The sequence below is a fragment of the Alternaria novae-zelandiae genome, assembly GCF_023758075.1.
Source record: "Alternaria novae-zelandiae strain BMP 2774 chromosome Unknown scaffold_2, whole genome shotgun sequence".
Classification (NCBI taxonomy): domain Eukaryota; kingdom Fungi; phylum Ascomycota; class Dothideomycetes; order Pleosporales; family Pleosporaceae; genus Alternaria; species Alternaria novae-zelandiae.
Window position 1 is genome coordinate 2,223,318 of NW_026056962.1, and position 23,043 is coordinate 2,246,360.

The 23,043-nt window shown below is 51.8% G+C and overlaps 9 protein-coding genes across 9 annotated transcripts; 5 read left to right on the top strand and 4 right to left on the bottom strand.

The window, feature by feature from the left end:
- Window positions 1–1,156: 1,156 nt before the first annotated feature.
- On the bottom strand, window positions 1,157–3,146 carry J4E88_001775 (uncharacterized protein; the record flags this gene model as incomplete). Its single annotated transcript, XM_049395444.1, has 2 exons — window positions 1,157–2,980; window positions 3,033–3,146. 2 exons carry the CDS (start codon window positions 3,144–3,146, stop codon window positions 1,157–1,159), a joined length of 1,938 nt encoding a protein of 645 aa, XP_049259308.1.
- Window positions 3,147–4,237: 1,091 nt separating this feature from the next.
- Window positions 4,238–5,556, bottom strand: J4E88_001776 (uncharacterized protein; the record flags this gene model as incomplete). Its single annotated transcript, XM_049395445.1, has 3 exons — window positions 4,238–4,588; window positions 4,636–5,293; window positions 5,345–5,556. 3 exons carry the CDS (start codon window positions 5,554–5,556, stop codon window positions 4,238–4,240), a joined length of 1,221 nt encoding a protein of 406 aa, XP_049259309.1.
- A 907-nt stretch (window positions 5,557–6,463) lies between these two features.
- Window positions 6,464–7,654, top strand: J4E88_001777 (uncharacterized protein; the record flags this gene model as incomplete). The annotated part of the gene is made up of 4 exons (XM_049395446.1): window positions 6,464–6,754; window positions 6,806–6,868; window positions 6,926–7,180; window positions 7,229–7,654. 4 exons carry the CDS (start codon window positions 6,464–6,466, stop codon window positions 7,652–7,654), a joined length of 1,035 nt encoding a protein of 344 aa, XP_049259310.1.
- Window positions 7,655–8,272: 618 nt separating this feature from the next.
- J4E88_001778 (uncharacterized protein) lies at window positions 8,273–9,070 on the top strand (the record flags this gene model as incomplete). Its single annotated transcript, XM_049395447.1, has 5 exons — window positions 8,273–8,276; window positions 8,454–8,474; window positions 8,566–8,630; window positions 8,686–8,757; window positions 8,807–9,070. The coding sequence occupies 5 exons, from the start codon at window positions 8,273–8,275 to the stop codon at window positions 9,068–9,070; spliced, it is 426 nt and encodes a 141-aa protein (XP_049259311.1).
- Window positions 9,071–9,651: 581 nt separating this feature from the next.
- J4E88_001779 (uncharacterized protein) lies at window positions 9,652–10,948 on the top strand (the record flags this gene model as incomplete). Its single annotated transcript, XM_049395448.1, has 2 exons — window positions 9,652–9,795; window positions 9,851–10,948. 2 exons carry the CDS (start codon window positions 9,652–9,654, stop codon window positions 10,946–10,948), a joined length of 1,242 nt encoding a protein of 413 aa, XP_049259312.1.
- Window positions 10,949–11,114: 166 nt separating this feature from the next.
- J4E88_001780 (uncharacterized protein) lies at window positions 11,115–11,896 on the bottom strand (the record flags this gene model as incomplete). Its single annotated transcript, XM_049395449.1, has 2 exons — window positions 11,115–11,661; window positions 11,712–11,896. The coding sequence occupies 2 exons, from the start codon at window positions 11,894–11,896 to the stop codon at window positions 11,115–11,117; spliced, it is 732 nt and encodes a 243-aa protein (XP_049259313.1).
- Window positions 11,897–12,116: 220 nt separating this feature from the next.
- On the top strand, window positions 12,117–13,765 carry TCA9 (Succinate--CoA ligase [ADP-forming] subunit beta, mitochondrial; the record flags this gene model as incomplete). Its single annotated transcript, XM_049395450.1, has 6 exons — window positions 12,117–12,170; window positions 12,262–12,342; window positions 12,406–12,478; window positions 12,527–12,626; window positions 12,683–13,568; window positions 13,631–13,765. 6 exons carry the CDS (start codon window positions 12,117–12,119, stop codon window positions 13,763–13,765), a joined length of 1,329 nt encoding a protein of 442 aa, XP_049259314.1.
- A 3,615-nt stretch (window positions 13,766–17,380) lies between these two features.
- J4E88_001782 (uncharacterized protein) lies at window positions 17,381–18,446 on the bottom strand (the record flags this gene model as incomplete). Its single annotated transcript, XM_049395451.1, has 3 exons — window positions 17,381–17,830; window positions 17,906–18,193; window positions 18,279–18,446. The coding sequence occupies 3 exons, from the start codon at window positions 18,444–18,446 to the stop codon at window positions 17,381–17,383; spliced, it is 906 nt and encodes a 301-aa protein (XP_049259315.1).
- Window positions 18,447–19,540: 1,094 nt separating this feature from the next.
- J4E88_001783 (uncharacterized protein) lies at window positions 19,541–20,896 on the top strand (the record flags this gene model as incomplete). The annotated part of the gene is made up of 7 exons (XM_049395452.1): window positions 19,541–19,615; window positions 19,670–19,786; window positions 19,840–20,030; window positions 20,085–20,207; window positions 20,256–20,336; window positions 20,391–20,458; window positions 20,508–20,896. 7 exons carry the CDS (start codon window positions 19,541–19,543, stop codon window positions 20,894–20,896), a joined length of 1,044 nt encoding a protein of 347 aa, XP_049259316.1.
- Between the last annotated feature and the right edge of the window lie 2,147 nt (window positions 20,897–23,043).

The following is a 23,043-nucleotide window of genomic DNA, read 5'->3' on the forward strand; positions in this document are numbered from 1 at the left end:
CTATGTGCGGCATCCTGGGCAAAGTAGCTGGTGCAGCTGTCGACGTGCACGACGTGAGCATCGACATCGAAGAAGTTGTCGGGCTCAGGATATGAATCATTCGCGTTGTGAAAGAAGGCATCCTGCCTATCGACGTCTGAAGCGGCTTCGTTCCAGATGCTACTAGTGTGTAGTGTTGTCAGTGCTGTACAAGTGGATTTCGGAGCTGCAATTGCAATTGATACTTCGCGTGTGCATTTCAATTGCTGCACGGAGTACTCATGCAAGACGATACATGGGGCCAGGGTGTGTGATGCTCTATTAAAAGAAAACTGCGAATACCTTTCGTCGCTGTGATTCACAAAATTGGGTTGGGCTGATGTTGTTGCTGCGTCGAGAAACTGGACGTAATCGTGTGTTAGCAAGGCCGGCGAAAAGAGTCCTTCGGGAGAAGGAATCTATGAAATACAGGGCGATGATTGGTCCAGAAGGGCACCGCCCCTCAACAGGCAGGCTTCACTTACGTTGGTGGGGTCGGCCATCGGAGGCGAAGGGGTCGTAGCTCCGCTGCCAAGCCTTTTCTGGTCAATTTGAGTGCAGAATCGAACACCACACAACAACGAACGTCCAGAAAGTGATTTTGAAAACGGGGAAAAGGTGGTAGAGTCTCAGAAGAACTTTGGAACTTCTTTTCAGCCTTCAGGATGAGTTTCAAGGCGTCGCAGTCAAATAATCAGAAAAGGTAGAAGGGAAAACCAGTCGCCCTAACTCGATCTGGTTAATCCAATTCATGGGCGACCGCATGCTCCGTCGCGCGCATTGCACTCATCACGTGACGGCGGAGCAGTCCAGGCTCCCCACTTGATGTATTGCTCTCTCCAATGTCCGAATATTTGAAAGAATAGGTATCAATCTCAGGTTACATGAAACACCCTGATTTTGTCAATTCTGGTAAACTGCGACAATCCTATCGCGTTCTAAACGACTTCGTGAGTATGGGAGTGTAGCACCAATGTTCAGCGAGCAAGCTTCATTCACGTGGGTGTCAGAACGATGCGTAAAAATGTCAAGAGAACGATGCAAGTACCAAATTGTTTCAAAAACATCATATTCTTCTCATGACCAAGTCACTACATCATCAAAATATACAAGCGATCATCTGCGATCCCACCACCATCTAAGCCTCCTCAGCAGCAGCGAGAATAACATCCGCCGCCTTCTCCGCAACCATGTACGTAGACACAGCAGTGAAGGTACCCGGAATCTTAGGGAAAACACTAGCATCAACAACCCTCAATCCAGCAACACCGCGGACCTGGAACTTGGAGTCAAGGACAGCCATCTTATCGTCATCAGCACCAATGGGGCAGGTAGACGAGCAGTGGTGACCCCAAGCAGTGTCCTTGGCGTATTGAGCAATCTTCTCGGGGGTATTGGCGTCCTTGCCGGGGAGGACCTCGTCAATGGGAACGAGCTGGCGCTTGAAAGAGTCACGGGCGAGGTCGACGGCCTCGGTGAGGGCAGTGAGATCCTTCTCGTAGTCGCCAACACCGGTGTCGAAGTAGTTGTAGGTGATCTCGGGGACGTCAAGAGGGTCGGCAGAGCGGAGCGCAACGGTTCCGGCGTTGTTGCGCGGGTGCGCCTTGAGGATGGCCCAGGTGAACCAGTCGTGCTCGGAGGTGGCGTTGTAGCTGTAGCCGGGGAAGTAACCGCGGAAGTTGACGGGGCCACCGAAGGCGAAGATGTCGTACTCGTCGCGCTCGGAGACGCTGGACTTGTAGAACATGGTGGCGCCGAGACCGGGGGAAGCGTAGATGCCGCGGTTGCCGAGGACGGATTTCTCCCAGCGGTCGATGCAGGCGTCGTCGTCGGTGTTGCCGAAGGTGCAGCCGTTCAGGGCGGAGAAGTCCGAAGGAGCCTTGCCCTGGACGTTGATCTCGTAGTGGTCTTGGAGGTTGGTTCCGACACCGGGAAGGTCAGCAACGACGGGGATGTCGAACTTGTTCAGCTCGTCGGCTGGGCCGACACCACTGAGCTTGAGAAGTTGGGGAGAGTTGTAGGTTCCTCCGGCAACGATGACCTCCTTGGAAGCGGTGGCGGAACCGGGCTCACCAGCTGCGCCGGTGTTCTTGGGGCTGGCCTTGTAGAGATACTGGCCGTCGAGGAACTCGACACCGGTAGCACGGGGAGGAGTAACGTCCTGGTCGAAGGTGATCTTGGTGACGTGGCAGTTGAGTCTGACATCGAGAGGGTACTGCTTGCTGCCGTCCTCGTTCTTTGCGTCACGGACAGCGAGAACAAACTCGCGGGATCCAGTGCGCTTTCCGTCGGTGGTGGAGAGAGGGATTTGGTAGAGAGCGTTGGACTTGTCACGGCTCTCGGTGTCGGCGTTGGCATCACCAGCAATAAGAGTGCCAAGGTTAACGATGGCGTTGGTCATGTTGGAAAGGGCGAAAGCGGCACCGCCAACCAAGCTGAGAAGCTTGGGGTCGGAGGTAACGATGTCGATGGGTGCGTATGAGGTTCCGAGCCATCCCTCGTAACCGTGGCCCTTCTGACCGGGGAGGAGGTAGTGGTTGTGCTCGAGCTTCTCGAAGTACTTGCGCATGTTCTTGGCAGACCAGGAGTCGTCACCAGTAATGGTAGCAACATTGTCGAAGTCAGACTGGTGAGGGTAGACGGCGATGAGAGCGTTGTGGGCTGTGCATCCACCGAGAGTACCGGTACGAGGGTAAAGCGTACCCTTCATGGTAGAGCCCTCAGGTGGGCTGAGACCGGTGTACTCGCCTCCATCGACAGTCTCGTAGGAGGTCTTGTAGTCGCGAGCTTGGCGCTGCTCATCAGCGTAGTGCTTGACGTAGAAGTTCCAGCTCAGGTTGGGGTCTTCGGAAACCCTGGCGTTGAAAGCAGGAATGGTGTAGTTTTGGCTGGCACCTTGGTCGTCACCGGCTTCGATGAGAAGCGTCTTGTGACCGGCAAGGGCGAGGCGGGCGGCCAGAGGCTTTGGAAATGGTCAGTATTTGTTACAATCAGTCAGGTACTCTTGAACTTACACCACCACCTGCACCAGAGCCGACGACTACGTATTCATAGCCAGTTAGGTCGACAGCTACCGCAAGGGAAGCGAAGGCTGCTACTGTGTAGCCAATTACGCGGGGGAAGAACATGGTGATTAGGTATTACTTTGCTGTTCGGGTGGGTATTTAAAGAAAGAATGACAGAGGCTGTAAAGTGGCCTGCTTGAACCTACCTTGTGCAGCCTTGCTGACCTTTATATCGTTTACGAACCGCGTAGGTCGGCATCCCCCTATTTTCCGGTGGTGGCTTGCAATGCCGAACGACTTCTACCTCGGACGAAAAACCATTGGCGAGATAGTTACCAAACAGGTGGTGTTCAGTAGTCGCGGTGGTTGATCCCTTCTTGGTCTGGAAAACAATGCTTTCATTCGGTCCGGCACGTAGATCATACGGGTCCTTCTAGGGTACCTTGCAGGTTGCAATTTGCGCCACGGGACGGAACCATTGGGACCTGGAGACCGACAACAGCGCTCATGGATCCGTGAGCTCAGTAGCGTTGGTGGTCGTATTTCTTTCGAAGTAACATATCTCATAGCGGCAGGTGTACAGCCTGCTTCAGTCGCTTTCAATCTTTCGCCGTTCATCGTGGTAATCACGGAAGTTGTGGCAACACGCATCCGCGGAGTGAAAACACTTTCCCCGTTGCGTCCCGCACCGACCCAGAAGTCCAGGTCAGGAAATGATGATTTCTCCTGTCAAGGACGCTTACCCTGGTCTGCCTATTCCTAATTGCCGGACGTTCCTCCCGCTTCGGAAGGGAACTCCACGGGTGTGGAGTCAACGGCCAGGGACAGCGGACGCTAGCGCCTAACACGTGTTAGCAGCAACGCGCATTGAAGACTCTCTGGACCTGGGCTTCACGATAGGCACTGCGATGGATGCGAACGGACATAACGTGGTTCTGTAGATTGCCGACTTCTTCGCCGAGAAGGATGACGGAATACCACGTGGTGCGAGATGCACTGCCGCAGGAACCGCCTTTTTCTTTTTCGCCACGAGGCACAGAGTGAACTGACTCAACTACGACTCCACCCACCGTACGAACGCCATGTTGAATTCGGCATTCGGCTGACTCCACAACACCTTTTAATGCTCGTTCTAGTCGCATGCGTTAAGGCCTACGTTCTGTCGCTCGGTACCTGCGCCTTCTCGAAAACTCCCCTATCTGTTATTCCCGCGTCTATGGTTGGCCCGGCCACACGGCATCGGCGATGCTCCTGACAAGTTGCAGCTTCTTCCTCATGTCTTCGTAACCGAGCGAATTGCCTTCCGCGTGTGATGCGAAACCGCATTGTGGGCTGACACAGCACTGCTGGATGGCGTCCTCGCGCGATTGGCCGGTACCCTTTGCAATCCAATCAGCGGCCTGGTTCACCCTGGCGATCATCTCGTCCTTGTCCTCGAGCTTGGGGAATTTTGATGTGATTACACCAAGTACCACGTTCTTGTGCTTGGGGAGATGCGCTAGCGGCTCGAAACCTCCGGCACGTGGTGTGTCGTATTCCAAATAGTATGTGTCGACGTTCAAGTCCTATCACGATCAGCACTTCATAACTGCGAACAAAGAGATATACACACCTGGAACATCTTCTTTGCGATGTTGTCGTATGCGCCTTCAGAGAAATGTCTGCTGCCTACGTAGTTACCGCGGCACAGGTGGATGCCGAGATGCATGTCCGCAGGGCGCTCGAAACACTTGTTGTAGAACTTGACATAGGCGTCAAACATCTGGTCGGCAGTCTTCTCGTTAGTCGTGTCGGCCTTCCACCCTGCAAGCATGTCTTCCGAGCAGAAGTAGGCCAGGTTGGGATCATCGATCTGGATGTTCCTGATACCCTGCGAGTGGAGAATCTTAAGCTCCTCCTGGTATGCCTTTGCGACATCCTCGAAATACTCTTCGTCATTCGCATAGACCTCCTTGGGGTAGGCTCTCCCGCTCATGTAGCGGAAGTGGTACCAGGATGGCGAGATCAGTGTGATCTTGATGTTCTTCCACTCGCTCTCGGGTAAAAGGCTCTTCATCAGGTCCACTTCACGCTGGTTGCTTGAAGTGCCAGGGTGTTTGATCTTGTCGACACAGACGGTGACATGGTTCGGCACCTCCTTCGCTTCCATGAAAGACTTGACGTCCGGCGCATAGGCACGGAACATGTCCTTGTTGTAGCCCTTCAAAACGCCAAGCTGGAGTTCCTTCATGCCATGAAGTGTTTCGAAAAAGGTACCCCAGAACATGTGCCTGCATGAATGGTCAGTCTAGACTCGGACTAGCAGCATCTGGACTATTGACCTAGTGTACTCTCCGCTCGACACAACCTTCAGTCCACAGTCTTGCTGGAACTTGACGACCTCTGCGACAGACTTGTCCTCCAAAGGCACGAGCTCCTCTGGCTTCGATTTACCAGAGGCAACATCGTAGCGCTTCTGCACAAGCTCCTGTGGGCGGAGCAATGAGCCAACGTGCTCGGCGCGGAATGGAGGGCTTCTCTTTAGTGACGACATCTTCAATGTGATAGTATGAATAGCTCAGGAAAGAACGAGTAATCAGAACGAAGCAATTGAACAGAAGAAAACTTTGCCCCTCATCATGTCCACTTGCCCCGCAATCACACGCCGCTCATTAATGACCGTTGGACCCTTTCTCAGCCCCGACATATCCATGTTCAGACGCCGGGAGCAGCTAAGCGAGGCTTAGAGGATGGAGCGTCGATGGGATTGGAAGAGTAATTGAGGGTGGCGGGTAAGCCATGTGGGAGGCATCTCAAGCTATGGTGGGGCCCTTGCTCGATAAGAGGCGCGCCACCCGATGTGACGCCGAGAGCCATGTGGTTACAAGGAGACTTGGAAGCCGCGAACTAATAAGTCATCCTTTCTTCACATGTCTACACCTCCTACTGCGAGTGCGCATTCCCGGTTCCCAAGTTAATCGCAAAGCACGAAAGATCCGCGGGTACGTTCTGGGTGTGTAGGCGCGCAAGGTGTGAAAAGGCAGTTTCGACCAGTCGAACATGAAGATATGGCTATGCTGTGGGGTGTATTGGGAGGTCCACAGTCCCTTTGGAAAACCGAAAAGACCGGAAGCTGCAGATCAGCAATTGTTTGCTGTACCACGAGAAGGCGACACGAAGACGCAGTATGCCCCACCAAAGGTATCCCATCGATGAATGACGGGCATGACGCAATACTCTGGAGAACGAGCCGCGGATATAGCCATGAACGAACGCAAGTTTCGTAAGCGACGGCGGCAGTTACAACGGCGAAAGAGAGTAAATCCGAACTTCGGGGAAGCTCTACCCCGCGCTAGGTGGGATGTCATAGCTACATATATGCTGTCATTCCCACACAGCTTCAAGTATAGACTTTGACGCCCAAAACACGAATACACCAGACCCCGCTACCTACAAACAACATGACTAGAGTACTACTCACAGGAGGAAGCGGCTTCATCGCTGCGCACACCCTCGATATTCTCCTAGACCATGGGCACAGTGTAGTCACCACGGTGCGCACCCAGGAGAAGGCGGACAAGATCAAGGAATCATACAAGAGCTACGTCGACAAGGGCCAATTGAGCTTCGCAATCGTTCCGGATATTGCTCAACCAGATGCTTTCGAGAAGGCTGTTATCTCAGACCCTCCATTCGAGGCTGTGCTTCACACTGCTAGCCCGTTCCACTTCAATGTCACTGATGTCCAGAAAGTGAGTGCGCTTGGGAAAGGAAACATGGAGCAGCTGGCTAACAAGACCAAGGACCTGATTGACCCTGCTGTCATCGGAACAACTGGCATCTTGAAGTCGATCAAGAAGAGCGCGGTATGTTGAGTCCGAAGAGTGCACAATTTCCGTTCGCATGCTAATGATACCGTGTAGCCCTCCGTCAAGAATGTCGTCATCACATCCTCGTTCGCCGCCATCGTAAACGGAAGCAAAGGTTTCTGGCCAGGACACGCATACTCCGAGGACGACTGGAACCCGATCACACAAGAAGAGGCCACAGAGAACCCCATGATGGGATACAGAGCAAGCAAGACGTTTGCTGAGAAGGCTGCATGGGAGTTCGTTGAGAAGGAGAAGCCCAACTTCACCGTCTCCACGATCAACCCACCGATGGTCTTTGGACCGATTGTAAGTCTTGCGATGCACTCTTCAACTCAATCGCTAACATGCACCAAGGTACACGCTCTTGACAGTCTTGACAACATGAACACCTCGAACCAGCGTATCCTGTCAGCGGCACAAGGCAAGTTCAAGGACGAGATCCCACCCAGTGGTGTACATCTGTGGGTGGACGTTCGCGACGTCGCGGAGGCACACGTAGCTGCGTTCGAGAAGCCCGACGCAGCCAACAAGCGCTTCTTCGTCACGGCCGGATACTTCTCCAACAAGGAGCTATGCCAGATCATCAAGAAGAACTTCCCCGACTTCAAGGACCTGCCGAGCGACTCAACACCAGGCGGCGACTACCCTGAAGGCACACCTGAGAAGGGCCTCTACACATACAACAACAAGCGCTCCATCGACATTCTTGGCCTCAAGTACAAGACTTTCGAGCAGTCGATTGTCGACTCTGTCAAGTCTTTCCAGAAGAAGGGATTGTAAATTGTAGATCGATTATTCGGAAGGATGGATGAACGGCAATAACGGTATTCGATTGACTATGTACACTATTTGGACGGCGCACTTGTTTGAGCGGCAGAGCATCGGTCGCGTGCATGGCAATCTGAAGAAGACATGTTAGCATATGCAATCTCCATGTAATAGACAATACAGAATGTGTATGGGCAATCAGCCTGTTGAGCTTGAAATTTTTTGGACTTCACCGTCTTTGACTCGGAAGTTATCGTTTGTGTTGATCATCATAATGCAGGGAGTTGGGAGAGATGGTGATGACTTACCGATGAGTATTGCGACGCGACGCTGACCACAACATTGGTGCTGCATGAAGCTGTTGATGGCCAGCGATGGTGTGAGAGGAAAGAGCAGGCGCGAAGCCTCGAAGAAAATGGCAGGCTTCGGCTGAAAACCGGGCCGAGCTCTTCCAAGCCTAGCGGCTGCCCCACCAACGAAGCCCATCGATGGCGGGCAGTGACAGCAAAAGCCCAAACACTTTCTCGACAATTCCACGTCACATCGCTCTATCGCCGTCGCGTACCTCGCAGCCACCCCGTAGCCAACTCCATTCTTGATCAGACAAGCCACGTCCGAGAAATCGCAAAGATGTGTAAGTTGCCTACCACTACCCCACCACGGCCTCGATGCGCACTCGGCGGACGTGTATAGCCTCTGGTTGTAGGCGCAAGGCTTTACAAGGAAGATGCGGGAAATTTAAGACATGATGCTATTCTCACGTTCATGTCGCCACGCTATGTGTACAGTGCAGAACTGACTCCTTCCGCAGCCGACTTCAACGCCATCGCTCGTATGTACCACCGGATACAGCAAGCACAACCCCGCCGACATGCCCTCCACGATCGCTCCATCCATCAAACCGCGACTGACCCTTGCTCCAGAGCAGTTCGTCCAGTTCTACTACAAGACCTTCGATGAGAACCGCGCTGGTCTCGGTGCCCTCTACGTACGCGACTCAATACCGTGTGCGCAAAGCAGCAGTCGGCTGACAAATGCTATAGAAGGAGACTTCTATGCTCACCTTTGAGGCGCAAGGCACTCAGGGTTCCGCTGCCATTGTAGAGAAGCTCCAGGTAACGACGATTCTGCCTACGGAACAGGGACGGGGCTAATGCAGGGAAGAACCTGCCATTCCAGCAGATACAACACCGTACCGACACCGTCGACGCCCAGCCTTCCGCCGATGACGGTATCCTTGTGCTCGTCACCGGTGCGCTTTTGGCAAGTCGTTCCCATGTATCGTTACATCCGGCCTTGACTAATACTGAACAGCTTGCGGGCGAGGACAAGCCAATGAGCTTCACCCAGGCCTTCCAGCTCAAGAACGCTGATGGCAACTGGTTCGTTCTGAACGACGTTTTCCGTCTCGTATACCCCGCCGCGTAGGCTATCCGCTCGCTCTTGAGCTTGATTTCACCACACCGGTGACTTCGGGGGCATGCATAGAGAGTCACTGAGTCTTAGCGACTTTGAACACGACTGACGCGATTTTCTTATGAGTTTTGAGCATTTTGGCGGAGGCAACATAGGTGCGGATGGGATCGAGGATCGATGCTTGACGCAGTCGTCTTTGGGAGTGTAGCTACTCACGAGTTCTACACAGGTAGATTGAGCCAAATCTTCAAAATCGACTTGCCTTATTTGCAGCCTACTACAGCGTCTCGAATGACATCTATCATCGTGCATATGCATAAGCCTTTTCCATGCGGCGGGTTTGTTTTCCGTGCATGACGCGGAAGAGAGCTTTGCCGCCATTCCTCCGCCCCGCGCTCACTTGCCGAAGCGAAGCTCCACGCCTTCCTCGGACCTGGAGCTTAGCTTACAACGACCATGGCCTCGTCGCGCGGCAAAAGCCAGGACATTCTGTCTCTTACTCGCAAGCATCGGCATTGCTTCACTTCGCATCTCTTATTCTCTTGATACCCTCCTCGATCCTTTAGCGTTCCATCACAGCCCATCGCCTCACAATGGCTTTCATCCAGAAGGGTCTCAAGAACATTCTCCAAAAGAACCCTCACGATGTTGTCTTCCTATCAGCACTTCGCACGCCAGTCACAAGAGCGAAGAAGGGTGGACTGCGCGATGCATATGAGCATGAACTTCTAGGAGCGGTATGCCATCCCCAGCACCTGCAGTACACAGACCCAAGTCCTAACAGCATCCTAGGTTCTCAAAGCCACAATGGCCAAGTTCCCCAACCTCGACCCCGCGAAAATAGACGATATATGTGTCGGCACCGTTCTCGCAGAGCTCGGTGGCTCAAAAGCCGGTCGCATGGCCGCGAATCACGTCGGCATACCCACCACAACCTCCTTCAGCACCGTAAACCGCGCCTGCGCATCTGGCCTCTCCGCCATAACCTCAATCGCGAACTCGATTGCCGTAGGACAAATAGAAGTCGGTATTGCAGGCGGCATGGAGAGCATGACACGAAACTACGGCAGCAGGGCCGTACCCACCGAACTCTGGCCCGAGATGAAAGAAAGTCCCGTGAAGGAAGCCAGAGACTGCATAATGGCCATGGGAATAACCTCCGAAAACGTCGCATCACGCTACGGCGTCAGCCGCGCCGACCAAGACGCCTTCGCCGCCGAATCACAACAGCGCGCCGCCAAAGCACGGAGAAGCGGCCTCTTCGACGACGAGATCGTACCCGTAACCACCCGCTGGATCGAGCCTGAAGTTCCCGAGAACATAAAAAGCATCACCGTGACGAAGGACGATGGAATCAGGCCTGGAACAACAGTCGAGAAACTCGCGGAGATGAAACCTGCGTTTATCAAGGACGGCACAAGCACGGCGGGAAACAGCAGTCAAGTCTCCGACGGCGCGTCTGCAGCGCTGATGATGCGTCGGTCCACCGCTACGACCCTCGGTCTGGAATCCCACATCATCGGTAAATGGGCGGGAACACAAGTCGTTGGCTGTTCGCCCGATGAAATGGGCGTCGGGCCCGCGTTAGCCATTCCCAGACTGCTCGACTACACTGGTCTGCAAACATCTGATGTAAATGTTTGGGAGATCAACGAGGCCTTTGCTAGTCAGGCGTTGCACTGCATTCGGACGTTGGGGTTGGAAAATAAGATGGACAAGGTGAATCCGAATGGAGGGGCTATTGCGTTGGGGCATCCGTTGGGGGCGACGAGTGGCAGGATGTTGGCTACGCTGTTGAATGAAATGGGGAGGAGTGGTGAGCAGGTTGGTGTACTGAGTAAGTGTATTGGGACGGGTATGGGGATGGCTAGTTTGATCATTAGGGAGTAGACAACGACATATCAGAAAATCAGAACTCGTTCATATTAGATTGAGGGTATTTTGCTGTTCGACATTTGTTCTAAACCTCCCTCGGAGGCAACTGGGTATCGAAATAAAGAAAATATTAACGCCAGTGGATATGCATCGCCCTCTTCAAGGCTATCGCTGTTATTCCCTATGCCCTTGCCTTCTTACTCTTCTTCTTTGACCGCTCAGCTAGAATCTCGTCGAGGAAGCTCTTAGGTTTTGTCCTCGCTTTCTTGGGTGCTGATTGTGTGGTTTCGGCTTCTTCATCCTCCTCCTCCTCCTTCTTGATGGGTTTTGCGTCTGCTTGAGCTTCTGTGGCGACCTCTTCTGATATTTCCTCCTCGACTTTCACAGTACCGCCTTCTAACCTCTTCGCCCTCGCCTCTTCATCTTCGTCGTCGCTGTCCGGCAGCTTCGCTTCTTGCTTCACCTTCTTCTTCTGTCTCTTGGATTTGAATGTCGCAGCTCTCCCCTCTTCATCATCGTCCGACTCTTCTTTCTTTGCAGCAAGCTTCTTGTAATGTTGAGCCTTGGAGGCTGCATTTGGCCTCGCAGCTTCTTGTTTCGCAGTAATGTGGGCTTTTGCTTTCTTTTTACCAATCAACTGTTGCAACAGTTTGTCGTCTGATGTTCGTATCCTGCTGGTGAAGCTGCCATCTTCGATATCCTTGGGAACTATGCCGCCGACACCGATTCTGGAAATACTGTCAGAAATGCGATCGGCAACACAACAACGCATATTTACCTGTCGTGAGCGTAATTTTGTTTCAGGTCTTGATCATCGTCTTCAACTTGTGTTTTCGCATCACCATCCGCAGTGCCCCAGTCCGGCCGCGACCCATACAGCGACGCCAAGAGTTTCTGGCCCTTTGCCTCTAGCAGACTTATGCGATTTGCGATGACATCGCCCTCATTATCTCGTTTAGACATGGTTGCGCGATTACTTGGACGCGCATCAAGTTCCAGTCGCTTGGTGTTACAGAAGTTCCCGGCCGCGATATTTTTGAGAGGACCCGGTTCATTCTCGGCGCGCTAGCAGACGTCCGCAACAGCCCTGTGAAGCCGCAACACCAACGGAGCTGTGCACTCCAGCTCTACCCCCTCCAACTCGCCTCCATATACCCACACGTGTGTCTGCCGCTCAGACATCATGTACAACTTCGCCCGCGCCCGGCCGCTGGCTCGCGCTGTCCGCGCTGCTGCTGTATGTCCACGGGCCTACTCCGCAAAGCTGCGAAAGCCTCTTACGCAGCGTGCACCACACTGGGGGGTCATATGCTAACACGGCCTATGAGACACCGTTGAAGCGCTCTGTCGTCCAGCAAAGGAGAGGTCTCGCCATCCACGAATACAGGTCCGCTGCCCTGCTCGAGTCGGTACGATTACTCCACCGCATGTCCACCAATTTCGAGGGTCCAGATATCTAATGCGAATTTCAGTACGGCATCGGCGTGCCCAAGGGTGGTGTCGCTACCAGCGGCGCCGAGGCAGAGAAGATCGCCAAGGAGATCGGTATGCGACAGCAAGAGTGAATGCAGAGTCGTGGGCTAATGCGCGCAGGCGGAGAGGATGCCGTTATCAAGGCCCAGGTTCTCGCTGGAGGCCGTGGAAAGGGTACCTTTGACAATGGCTTCAAGGGCGGTGTCAGAGTCGTCTACTCGTATGCTACATCGCAACCATAACACGACTCCGGCCACCCTCTAACACAACATGCAGTCCCCGCGAAGCCTCCATCCTCGCCGACCAGATGATCGGCCACAAGCTCATCACCAAGCAAACTGGAGCCGCCGGCCGGCTCTGCAACTCCGTCTTCATCGTCGACCGCAAGTTCGCCCGCCGCGAGTTCTACCTCGCCATCCTCATGGACCGCGCTTCACAAGGACCCGTAATCGTCGCTTCGTCGCAAGGTGGCATGGACATTGAGACTGTTGCCAAGGAGCACCCCGAGGCCATCATCACCACCCCCATTGACATCCACAAGGGTGTCACCGACGACATCGCCCGCAACATTGCGACCGAGCTCGGTTTCTCAGAGCAGTGCATCGAGGACGCTAAGGACACCATCCAGAAGCTCTACCAGGTCTTCATGGAGAAGGACGCTACCCAGATTGAGATCAACCCTCTGTCTGAGACCACCGACCACCAGGTTCTCGCCATGGACGCCAAGCTCAACTTCGACGACAACGCCGACTTCCGCCAGAAGGAGGTATTCGACTGGAGGGACATCACCCAGGAGGACCCCGAGGAAGTCAAGGCCGCCAAGGTTGGCCTCAACTTCATCAAGCTCGACGGTGACATTGGCTGCCTCGTCAACGGTGCCGGTCTCGCTATGGCTACCATGGACATCATCAAGCTGAACGGAGGCGCGCCCGCTAACTTCCTCGATGTTGGTGGCGGTGCTACACCCGAGGCTATCAGGCAAGCGTTTGACTTGATCACCAGCGACCCCAAGGTTACTGCTATCTTTGTCAACATCTTCGGTGGTATTGTCCGCTGCGACGCTATCGCCAAGGGTCTCATCCAGGTCGTCAACGAGATGAACCTCAAGACTCCTGTTATTGCTAGGTTGCAGGGTACCAACATGGAGGCTGCTCACAAGCTCGTAAGTCACGCCAAAAACCACCAGCTTTAAAATACCACTCATACTAACACATCATGTCCCAGCTCAACGACTCGGGCCTCAAGATTTTCTCCATCGACGATCTCCAAGCCGCCGCTGAGAAGTCCGTCCAGTTCTCAAAGGTCGTCAAGATGGCGCGCGACATTGACGTCGGTGTCGAATTCACTCTTGGTATTTAAACTCTTTCAGCATGAACCCTTTGCTGGCTGACCACGTTTGTGCATGATAGGTTTGTAGATAGATGGAAGCCGAAATTGAGCAAGCGGTGTGTCTTATGAAAGTTTGTTTGGTCTTTGATCATTTGTTGTTTTGTGTGTGGTGGTGTGATTTTGGCTCGTGTCGTGTGGTGATGATGTAATGGGAGGTGGCGCGAGGCGCTGACAGATAACCCTGCCGGTGTATGACCACTGACACAGCTTGATGATGATCATCATCACCATCCTCACGACACTATGATCCGGTCGAAACAGCAGTTCACAGACCCAAGTATCGTATATACGCTCATTGTTCAAGCGGACGGAACATCGTGTAGACATGATGGCTTTTAGGGAAGGGTGCGGAACACCCCAACGGACGCACCGCATCAGAGCATTGTACTCTTGATTTTAGGCAACGCCACGACAGCACGCACCACATACGTTGTACATTCGTGATTTTGAGAAGAGCACGCCTCATCCCCAGTTTGTGAGGTAGTTTTGGAGAGAAGAGCACTGCTCATGACCTGCTGATCATCTAGTTTTGGAGAGAAGAACACAGCTGATGTCCCACTTGGCTTCACGTTTTTAGAGAAGCGCAGCTGCACACACCATGTGAGGGCGCACCGATGTTTTGGAGAAACAGAAGGAAATGTGGATAATGAAGAGAAAGGAAGAAGAGAGGCGAGCGGAGGTATTTAGACCTCTTCATCCACGTGCCGACCGCACATGTTGTCTTCGCCGTAATTCTTTTGGTAGTGGGTATGTTGATAGAGAGCTTGAAAAGACGATCTCCATCGCAAAAGCACTTTATGGTTCTTAGTAAGAGAGGTATGGGACTCTGCGCACCACATCAGGCTGGACCTCAGTTGTTTTGGAGTTTTGAAGGTAGAGGTGGATGTACAGAAGAAGGCAGAGAAGCGGCGAGAAGAGGTTTATATACCCGTGTGAAGGCTTATGCGCTGCACATACATATCTGCTTCGTTCTTTTCAATCTCGAAATGCTGTTTTGAAAAGTTGAACGGGCGCTTTTCATATCGCAGTCTCGAATTCTTTTTGGAATAGAGGGATGGCTCTTTGCGCAACATCCCACGAGAGGCACGATCTTTTTGGGCTGAAGAAGGTCGAAGTGGAGTTTCAGGAGAAGGCGGGAGAAGAGACATAAATACGTCGACATGTAGCTTCAATCCACCTGCCTAGTCTACATGGGTGCTGAACAGCGAAGTTTGTTGTACTCGATACGTTTTGCAGAGGTCGGAGGAATAACCTCACATATTGAAATAGCGCCGTGTTTTGACTCGGAGAGAACAGGATCATGAACGTCAGCGCTCTTATTTTTCGGATAATGCAAGAGGATTGCGAATGTAGAGAAGAGATATCGGCACGCGAGCGCGGCGTTTTATAATGCTCTGCTCGCTTGGCGGACGCACATTTCAGCCTTTTCAAAGACTTTTAATAACAGGTGTGACCACCTTAAGGGTAGAGAAAAGCTTCTTATAAGTGAAGACTTAGGCTGGTTTGAAGAAGACGACAGCAACCAAAACATTCAAGCGTTTTGACGGAATTTCTGGTAAAATTGGAAAGAGGCGTAGGTGTAGAAAGAAAGACCAGAAGGAGCAGCGAGCGCAGGTTTATATGCTATTTTAGAGACGATTTACTCGCACATCAATGCGATCGATGGTCCTTTTGTGTATACTCGGTATATAGATCTGAATCGAAAAGCCGCTTATTATGGGTAGTGGTAACAGTCACTTTGGAAGACGCAGCAGTCGCGCACAGCATGCGCAGATGGTACTTCGATTTGGAGAATGCACGGAAGGTGCGGATAGTAACAAGAACTGTGAGGCAGAGAGGGCCGAATACGAGGTTCTGTACTTGTGACTGAGTATCTGGCGCACGTGAGACGTAGTTGACCAGCTTTCTTGTAGGTATTGGATATGTTCGTAGGAGTCGGAGAGGCGACGCCCATCAGGCTTGCGTCGCCAATTTTTGGACTAAGAGAGAGCCAGGCATAGCATGGAGACCTCTGCGTTTTCGTTCAAACAGTCTGAAGAGTTTGGAAAGTAAAGAGGAGGGAAGTAGAAAGACGAGCAACTTCGGGTTTTATATGAGCTGGAAGAAGCTCTCACCACGCATAACTGGCTCGCGTGCTCTTTTTGGGGACATCAGGTATAAGAATCGAAATCATCGGGACGCTTCGCATATGTAGACTCCAAATTGCTTTTAGTGTTGCTCATGCAAAGCCACCGCATCTCAATATGTCGCTGTTCTCATCTGGCTACGCAGGAGAAAGCCATGATGACAGTGCAGGTAGCTTTTGAATGAATGTATGGACGGAGACATGTGCAGCTCTCCATAGGCTTCTGAACTGCGAGTTTTGGGGAGATATCGAAGTCGAGGTTGCGGAAGGAGAAGAGTGGCAGACGGCGAGGAAGTATATATGCTGCAAACTCTCATAAGCTGAGCCACGATGACTTTTAGCTTCGCTGTGTCAGCACATGAATGGCGGGTATTTTCGCATTTCGTCAGCGTGACGCGTTCTCGTCGTTCATATGCACGATCATTTCGCCAAACGAAATGGTTTTTGTCAGACCGAGACTGGTGCTCAAGAATGCTCATCAACAGGTTCTGGTATGCTTTTTGGAGAAGGAACGACGACAGACGGCCATACTATGCATGCGATCCTGTTTCAGTATTCCCTGGGCAAGGTGGTGGATGAAGAAGAAGCACTTGTTGAAAAGAATAAGAGTTTACATGCTCGTCGCCACCGGCGGTCAAAATGCTCATTGTCAGAATTCCAATCCTATTTGTTTCTGGAGTGAGGCTATCGCACAGTCGGTGAAATCCATCTGACCGTGCTGTATGAATTTTGAAAAGAGGGAGAGAAGAGAGACAAGTATCCTTTATGCGCTGTCTGGCTTCTCGTAGTCGGCCAATTTGAGCGAAGACATCAAAATTTCGCGAGTGAATTTCGAATTGGGCAGAGTGCGGACACACCATATGGTGTTTCCCGACCGATTTTGAAAACATCGATGAAAGTTATGAAGATTCAAATAATAGGACAAAGAAAGAGGTCGTGTATTCACTCGCTTTAGCGGTGCGAATAATGATTCCGACTCCTCAATCCGCACTCCCATGGATATCGATTATTGTTCTTTTGAGTCGTGTGGGTCACGAATGTGTTTCGAGAATGCATGCGTCCTACATTGGTAACATTTTACATCATCGTAGTTGTTGTCGTGTCTTTTTGTAATGGTACCACAGGTGATTGGGGGAATGCGTTCAGTTTATAGGTGTCGAAGCACATCAAATCCGAACGGCGCATCTTTGAGCCGGCGGAGCTTTCACAGCCGCATACATGATAGTCCGCATCTTCGTTCTTTGAGTATAGTAGGGAAACTTTGTAGAAGGAAGGCATGTAGCTCGACTGAAGGATGTTTATACGTGGGAACGACTTCTCCGGTGCGCTAGTGCCACCCAGAGCTCCGACGTTCGGAATGACACCACTATCCATTTTTGCATGAGTCAGCACACTAGTAGAAATGTAATAGTCGTGGAATCGCATTGAAGTTCATCATACGATGTTGCTGCTTATAGAAATCATACACCGAAGTCTCCTTTCAATGTCAGCTTGAGCAAGTCGTCCTTCAGAATCTCTTCCTTGCGACTAAGAAGATCCTCCACATCCCAGTTCGCAGCGATGAAGCGACCACTCAGGAACTTCGCCTTTTCCTGACAAAGCCAAACAGCAGTACCGCCAACAAGCTCGGGGCTGTCTTGGTTGAAGAGCGAGCGAAAGGGCTCACGCAGCATGTCGGTCGCGACAAGACCCGGATGCATCGACACGGCGGTAACATTCGGGTACTCCGCAGCGACGTACGTAGCCAACGCGTCGAGGATGAACTTGGACATGAAGTAGGCGCCAAGCGGCGGGACGGTAAAGAACGCCTGCCATGAGCTTACGTTGACGATCGTGGCAGGTGTATCGGGGCTGGGCAGTAGGCGAAGGAAAGAGCGGATGAGCAGATAGTTGCCTTTTCCGTTGATCTCCTACAATCGATGTATCAGTTCATGCGCTTTTGACTCAGGCACTGCGGGATGAGCAGCGAACGGGACGGATCTTACGAAGTTCCTCCACCATTGATCGGGGTCTGTGTCGTGCAGTTTCGGTCCGTCTCCAGTCATGGCGCCGGCTGCGTTGACGAGGACATCCGCGTGGCCGAATTTCTGCCGGATCGCTTCGAAGGCGGCCTCGACGCTTTTCGTGTCGGAAATGTCGAGAGCGTATGTAAGTGTTTCGATGTTGGGGTTCGCCTCTTTGACCGACTTCTCGGTAGCTGCTAGCTTTTCGGCGTTGGATGCCAGCAACGCAACACCCTTTACACCGGCCTTGACGAAGGCAGGTACCATTGCCTGTGAGAGCAAGTCTTAGCAGACGCAATAATGACGCGAATTCATGGCGAAAGGGGAGCGTTTTCGGTCAATTGTTTCAACATACCATGGCTCCTATACCACGCGAAGCGCCAGTGATGACGGCCACCTTTCCTGCCAGGCTATGCTCTGGGGTACTGGGATCGATGGCAGGGTACGCGTCTTGGTGTGCATTCTTCGTGAACTGCATAGACGTGACATAGAAGTCTTTCGGAAGCTTGCTGAGGTCGGCCATCGTGAATGTGCTTTGAGTTCGGATGATACAAGTGATACGGAGAATCCGCTGTAGCAAGATAACGCAAAGATACTAATCAGAGTCTAGAAGTACCACAGTCCACTGTGTTAACTTATGCGAGGCTCTGGGGCCAGAGGCCCCGCATTCGGGCTGCGATAATCGCCTCGTCGTGTCCCCACCCATGAAGCACGACTTGGCCATAGCAAACCATGTAATAAAAGCGTTGGCATGTTGACACCGGGGCGTCGGCAGTGAGGTGTTAAGGTTGCGGAACGTCCCAAGCGAAGCCCGTTGGGAATGTTTGAGCGAACGAGGGCGATGATCCTCTCCGCTTAGAGACTAGCGTAGGAATGCAGACCCTGTTTTTGACATTCACCTGAGATCGATGCAGAACCCCCAATTTCCTCAATCCGGTCCGAATCGTAACGACATCGCTATCGGCACAAACTCATTCGTCTAGCGACTCGCGGCTTCGATCCGACAAGCCTCACCAGAGATACACATGTTCGTAGGCAATGTTTGTCCAAACTCTGGGGATCTGACATGTCGGAAGCGAGGACGCACACATCGGAATACCGAGGTGTGACGACGTTAACAGGAATGCGGGTACCCGAAAACGATAGATCGTGATGGCAGCATCAGGGGCAGTAAGACATGTCGTGATAGCGGAACCCACTCTGCATGTTGTCTTCTCGGCGCCCTGATCGACCGAATGCACACCCATGCGGGTGAAGGGGTCGCGGGAAATTCTTTGGCGATCTTATACCAGCTGTGAATGCAAAGCGTTCCATCCATTCTCTTGGAACCTTGGTCTCTGCAGCATTGTTTGTATACTTCAACTGCCCAAGAATGTCAAACCTCTCCCCACTCTGGCCCCATTCAACTCCGCAAGTTGTTCGAGAGCACCAGCTGTAGCTCAACACAACGAATACGTACTGAACGGCAACCATAACTCACAAAGTAATTCAGAATGACACTTCATGAGGTAAGCTGAACCAAATGGGACGCCTTGAGTGGCGCTGACTTTGTTGCAGGATCTAGGCCCCAACCTCACGGCGACCGTCCTTGTGACGGGGCTGCTTGCCTTCATCACCATGGGTATGCGGGCGTATGTCAGGATCACCAAGCATAACTGGGCTCTTGAGGACTGGGTTATGGCAGTAGGATGCGTACGTATCTAACCTTCACAGTCGTCGAGAACACACTGAGCTCACTCACCACAGTTGCCTCTCATGACACTGACCATCGTCACCACCATCGGCTCCTATTACGGCATCGGCGCCAAGGACAGTACTTTTGCTAAGCCTGGCAACCAGAAATACGTCGAGACAGCATATTTCGTGAGTCATCATCCAGTGTAGCATGGAATTGGTCGGTCGCTAACAATATTCAGTGGTTCTTCCTCTATGAGGTCTTCTACTGCACATCCATCATCTTCGTCAAGCTGAGCATCGCCTTCATGCTGAACCGGATAGCTGGCAGGAGAATGGTCTACATCTACATCAACTACGGCATCATGGGTCTCTGCGCGGCGACCAATTTGGCAGCGATCCTGTACATCATCTTCCAGTGTTGGCCGGTGGAGTAAGTACAAAGCAATCCGGCATCACGTGGTAATGCTAACCGTATACTTCTCAGGGCTGCTTGGAGGGCTGATCTCATGGCCGAAGGGACTTACTGCCAGCCGCCAGTGTATCTGCAAAACGTCTACTTCTTCTGCACTTCGGTCAACATCTTCACAGACTGGGCTACTGCGCTCATGTGAGTTACTCGAGATTCTGCTATCGAGTAGGCACTAACGTTGACCAGGCCAATCGCTCTGCTCTGGAACGTTCAGATGAACAGGAACACCAAGATCTCAGTCGGTGGCATCTTGAGCCTAGGTATCTTGTATGGCAACCCATGAATCTGACTGGTTTTTGTACACCACTAACATTGCTCCAGCACATCCATCTCGGGCCTGGTTCGTCTGAAGTACACCGTTGGCCTGACAAGCAGTCACGACTATCTTTGTAAGCACCCCAGACCCGCATCACATCACAACACTAACGTGACTCCCAGATGGCCTCGCCAACATCCTCATCTGGGGCTACGCCGAACCCGCGCTCGGTATGCTCGTCGGCAACATCGCAACCCTCCGCCCACTCTTCCAGCGCCTCCTCCACCTCGGCTCAAGCGGCTCTCACCAGCCTCGCTCGGGTACACCCCACGGTGTCAGCAACCCCGACCGGTCGCACCGCTACAAGCCTTTTGACACCGAACTCGAGCTCGGCACGGTCGCAGACAACCAGGACACGCACATGCCGGCAATCAAGGTTCATGCGGGACGTGTCAGTGTATCGAGCGATAGCGAGAGTCAGAAGGAGATTTTGGAGAAGAACGATCGGTTTGTGAATAACAACAAGGACAGCATTGTTGTTAGTCGGCATGTGGAGATTAGTCGCGATTAGTTCCTCGTAGGAGTGGCTACTTGACTGTCTGAGGGTCGCGTGAGGGGAGCAAGTACGGCAGGTTCATGACTGTATTATATTGTTCATATATCATGTCTCTCGTTACCATCAGAAATATGAATGCGGAGTCTTCCTCGTCTCGTCACAGCACCAGCTCGACCGTGGCGGTCATGACCGTTTCAAATAACTTCTTCTCAATGTCTGGCGAGGCCATAAGCTACCAATTCACGCTGCTCAAGGACATATGTTTCAATCACTCGTTTTAAAAGCCGTCAATCATCTCATGTGTCCCCGAAGACCTGACGTACGATAATCTGCGCAAGCTTCGCACGTGCTAACGAGGCATAAGGTGCGATCTGGTTGGTTTTGACAATGAAGGTTTTCCCGTTCAGTCTCTCATGGCCAAATACTACAGGCCCTTCGACGAAGATGAGTGCATATGCAAAGGTATACATCTCGTCATTATTCTCGAGTGGTAAGACGACGATCATGTCACTACATGTCCAGAATTTCGGAAACAGGCTTTTTAGTGGCGTCCATCACTAGCCTGATGCGACCGTTTTTTCATGGAGACATTCAGAAGCCTCCAAAGAGGAAGACATAAAAGTCCTTTTGATATGGTTTGTTTGAATAGGAAAGCCACAGTCCAGCCAACTCCATTTTCCAAAGAGACTTGCTTTTTGGTGACAAAGCATCGTATTTTACTGTCTAAACGACGAGGTGAGGGCGAAGCTTTATACGTAAAAGGTAGAATGACACTAGTACTCTTGTCGCTAGATCGAAGAGCGGACATACGGTCTAAGTGTTGCTTTTTAGAAGGTTATCAGCAAAGCCGCCCTGCATATGTGCGAGCGACTGCAAATGGCCGTCTCATAAGACGTGAATAAAACATTTTGCATAGACGAGCATCCGCGTCGATGTCCACATTTGTTTTAACTTGTACAGTTTTTGGTGTCGACTCCTCACCACATAGCTTAGTTAGTTGGACATTTAAGAAGACAGTCACTCAGCAGCAACATAAATCCAAATCTCGAAGACTGCGAGAAGCATCATATAATCTGTGCTAAGATTTGATCCAACAGGGCACACATATGATATTGTCTTTGTGTTGTTTAGAAAGTCCCGAAAGGCCGCGGCCATCATAGACACCTGCGAAGTTTTGAACTGAATGTAGTTTGGAAGATATAGTAGATCAAAGGAAACACTCAGAGGAGAGACGCTTTATGTACAAACAGCGAGTGCGCAAGTATTAGTGAACCGATTTGCAAAGCATTGAGACCCGCGAAGCAACATCATCACATCGCGGTTAAGGTTCTTTGATCGAGCGAGGAGAGCACATTTCTGGTACTTCACAATCTCTTGAAACGATGACAGCGGGAAAGAATCTCTCAGGGCGCATGCGTTTACTGGTGCACGTTTTTCGAGAACCCAACGGTGGCTCGTTTGGAAGGACAGTGTGAGCACACAGCGGGTGCAAACAGCCTTTTTGGTCCCATGGAAACAGGAACTCAACTCTTTCATGGAATGGAACAGGATGAATTTTGTAAGACTCGAAATTCCATGGCCGATGTAGGTGCACCGTTCTGGGAGAGAAGGCGGCAGGCGAGCACATAAGCACTTCAACGTTGCTTTTTCTGACGACAGAGGAGACAGGACTTCATGATGATCCTTCCATTCTTTTTGGAAAAGCCAAAAGGCTGTGAATGTTGAGAGCAAGAGTGAGGAGAAGAGAAAGATGTATTTATACAGTCAGCGCACGGCTTCAGGATGCGATGTGAAGCCGTCGGGGCAATACGCGCGCCTCATGTGGTTGTCGTACTTCGATTTTGACGGAATTGAAGGACTGTATATACCAACATGCATCGAGAAGGTTATAGTCTTGGAAGTCGCAGAAAAAAAGGATCATGGAATGCGGAGAACATTGTTTTTGGACAATATTGGCAGTCTGTCACCCAGAAGTTTCACATCAAATGTCCATATGGTCTTTCTGTTCACACGACGCAATGGAGATGTCTGATCAGCGTAATGCTTTAGGAATAGCTCAGTAGGAGTGTGGATGGCAGGAAACAACATGCCACGTGGAATCCTAATTTTTTGGTTCAAGCGAGAACTCCATGAAAGAGCCAGGTCGGGCTTTTGGAGTTTGG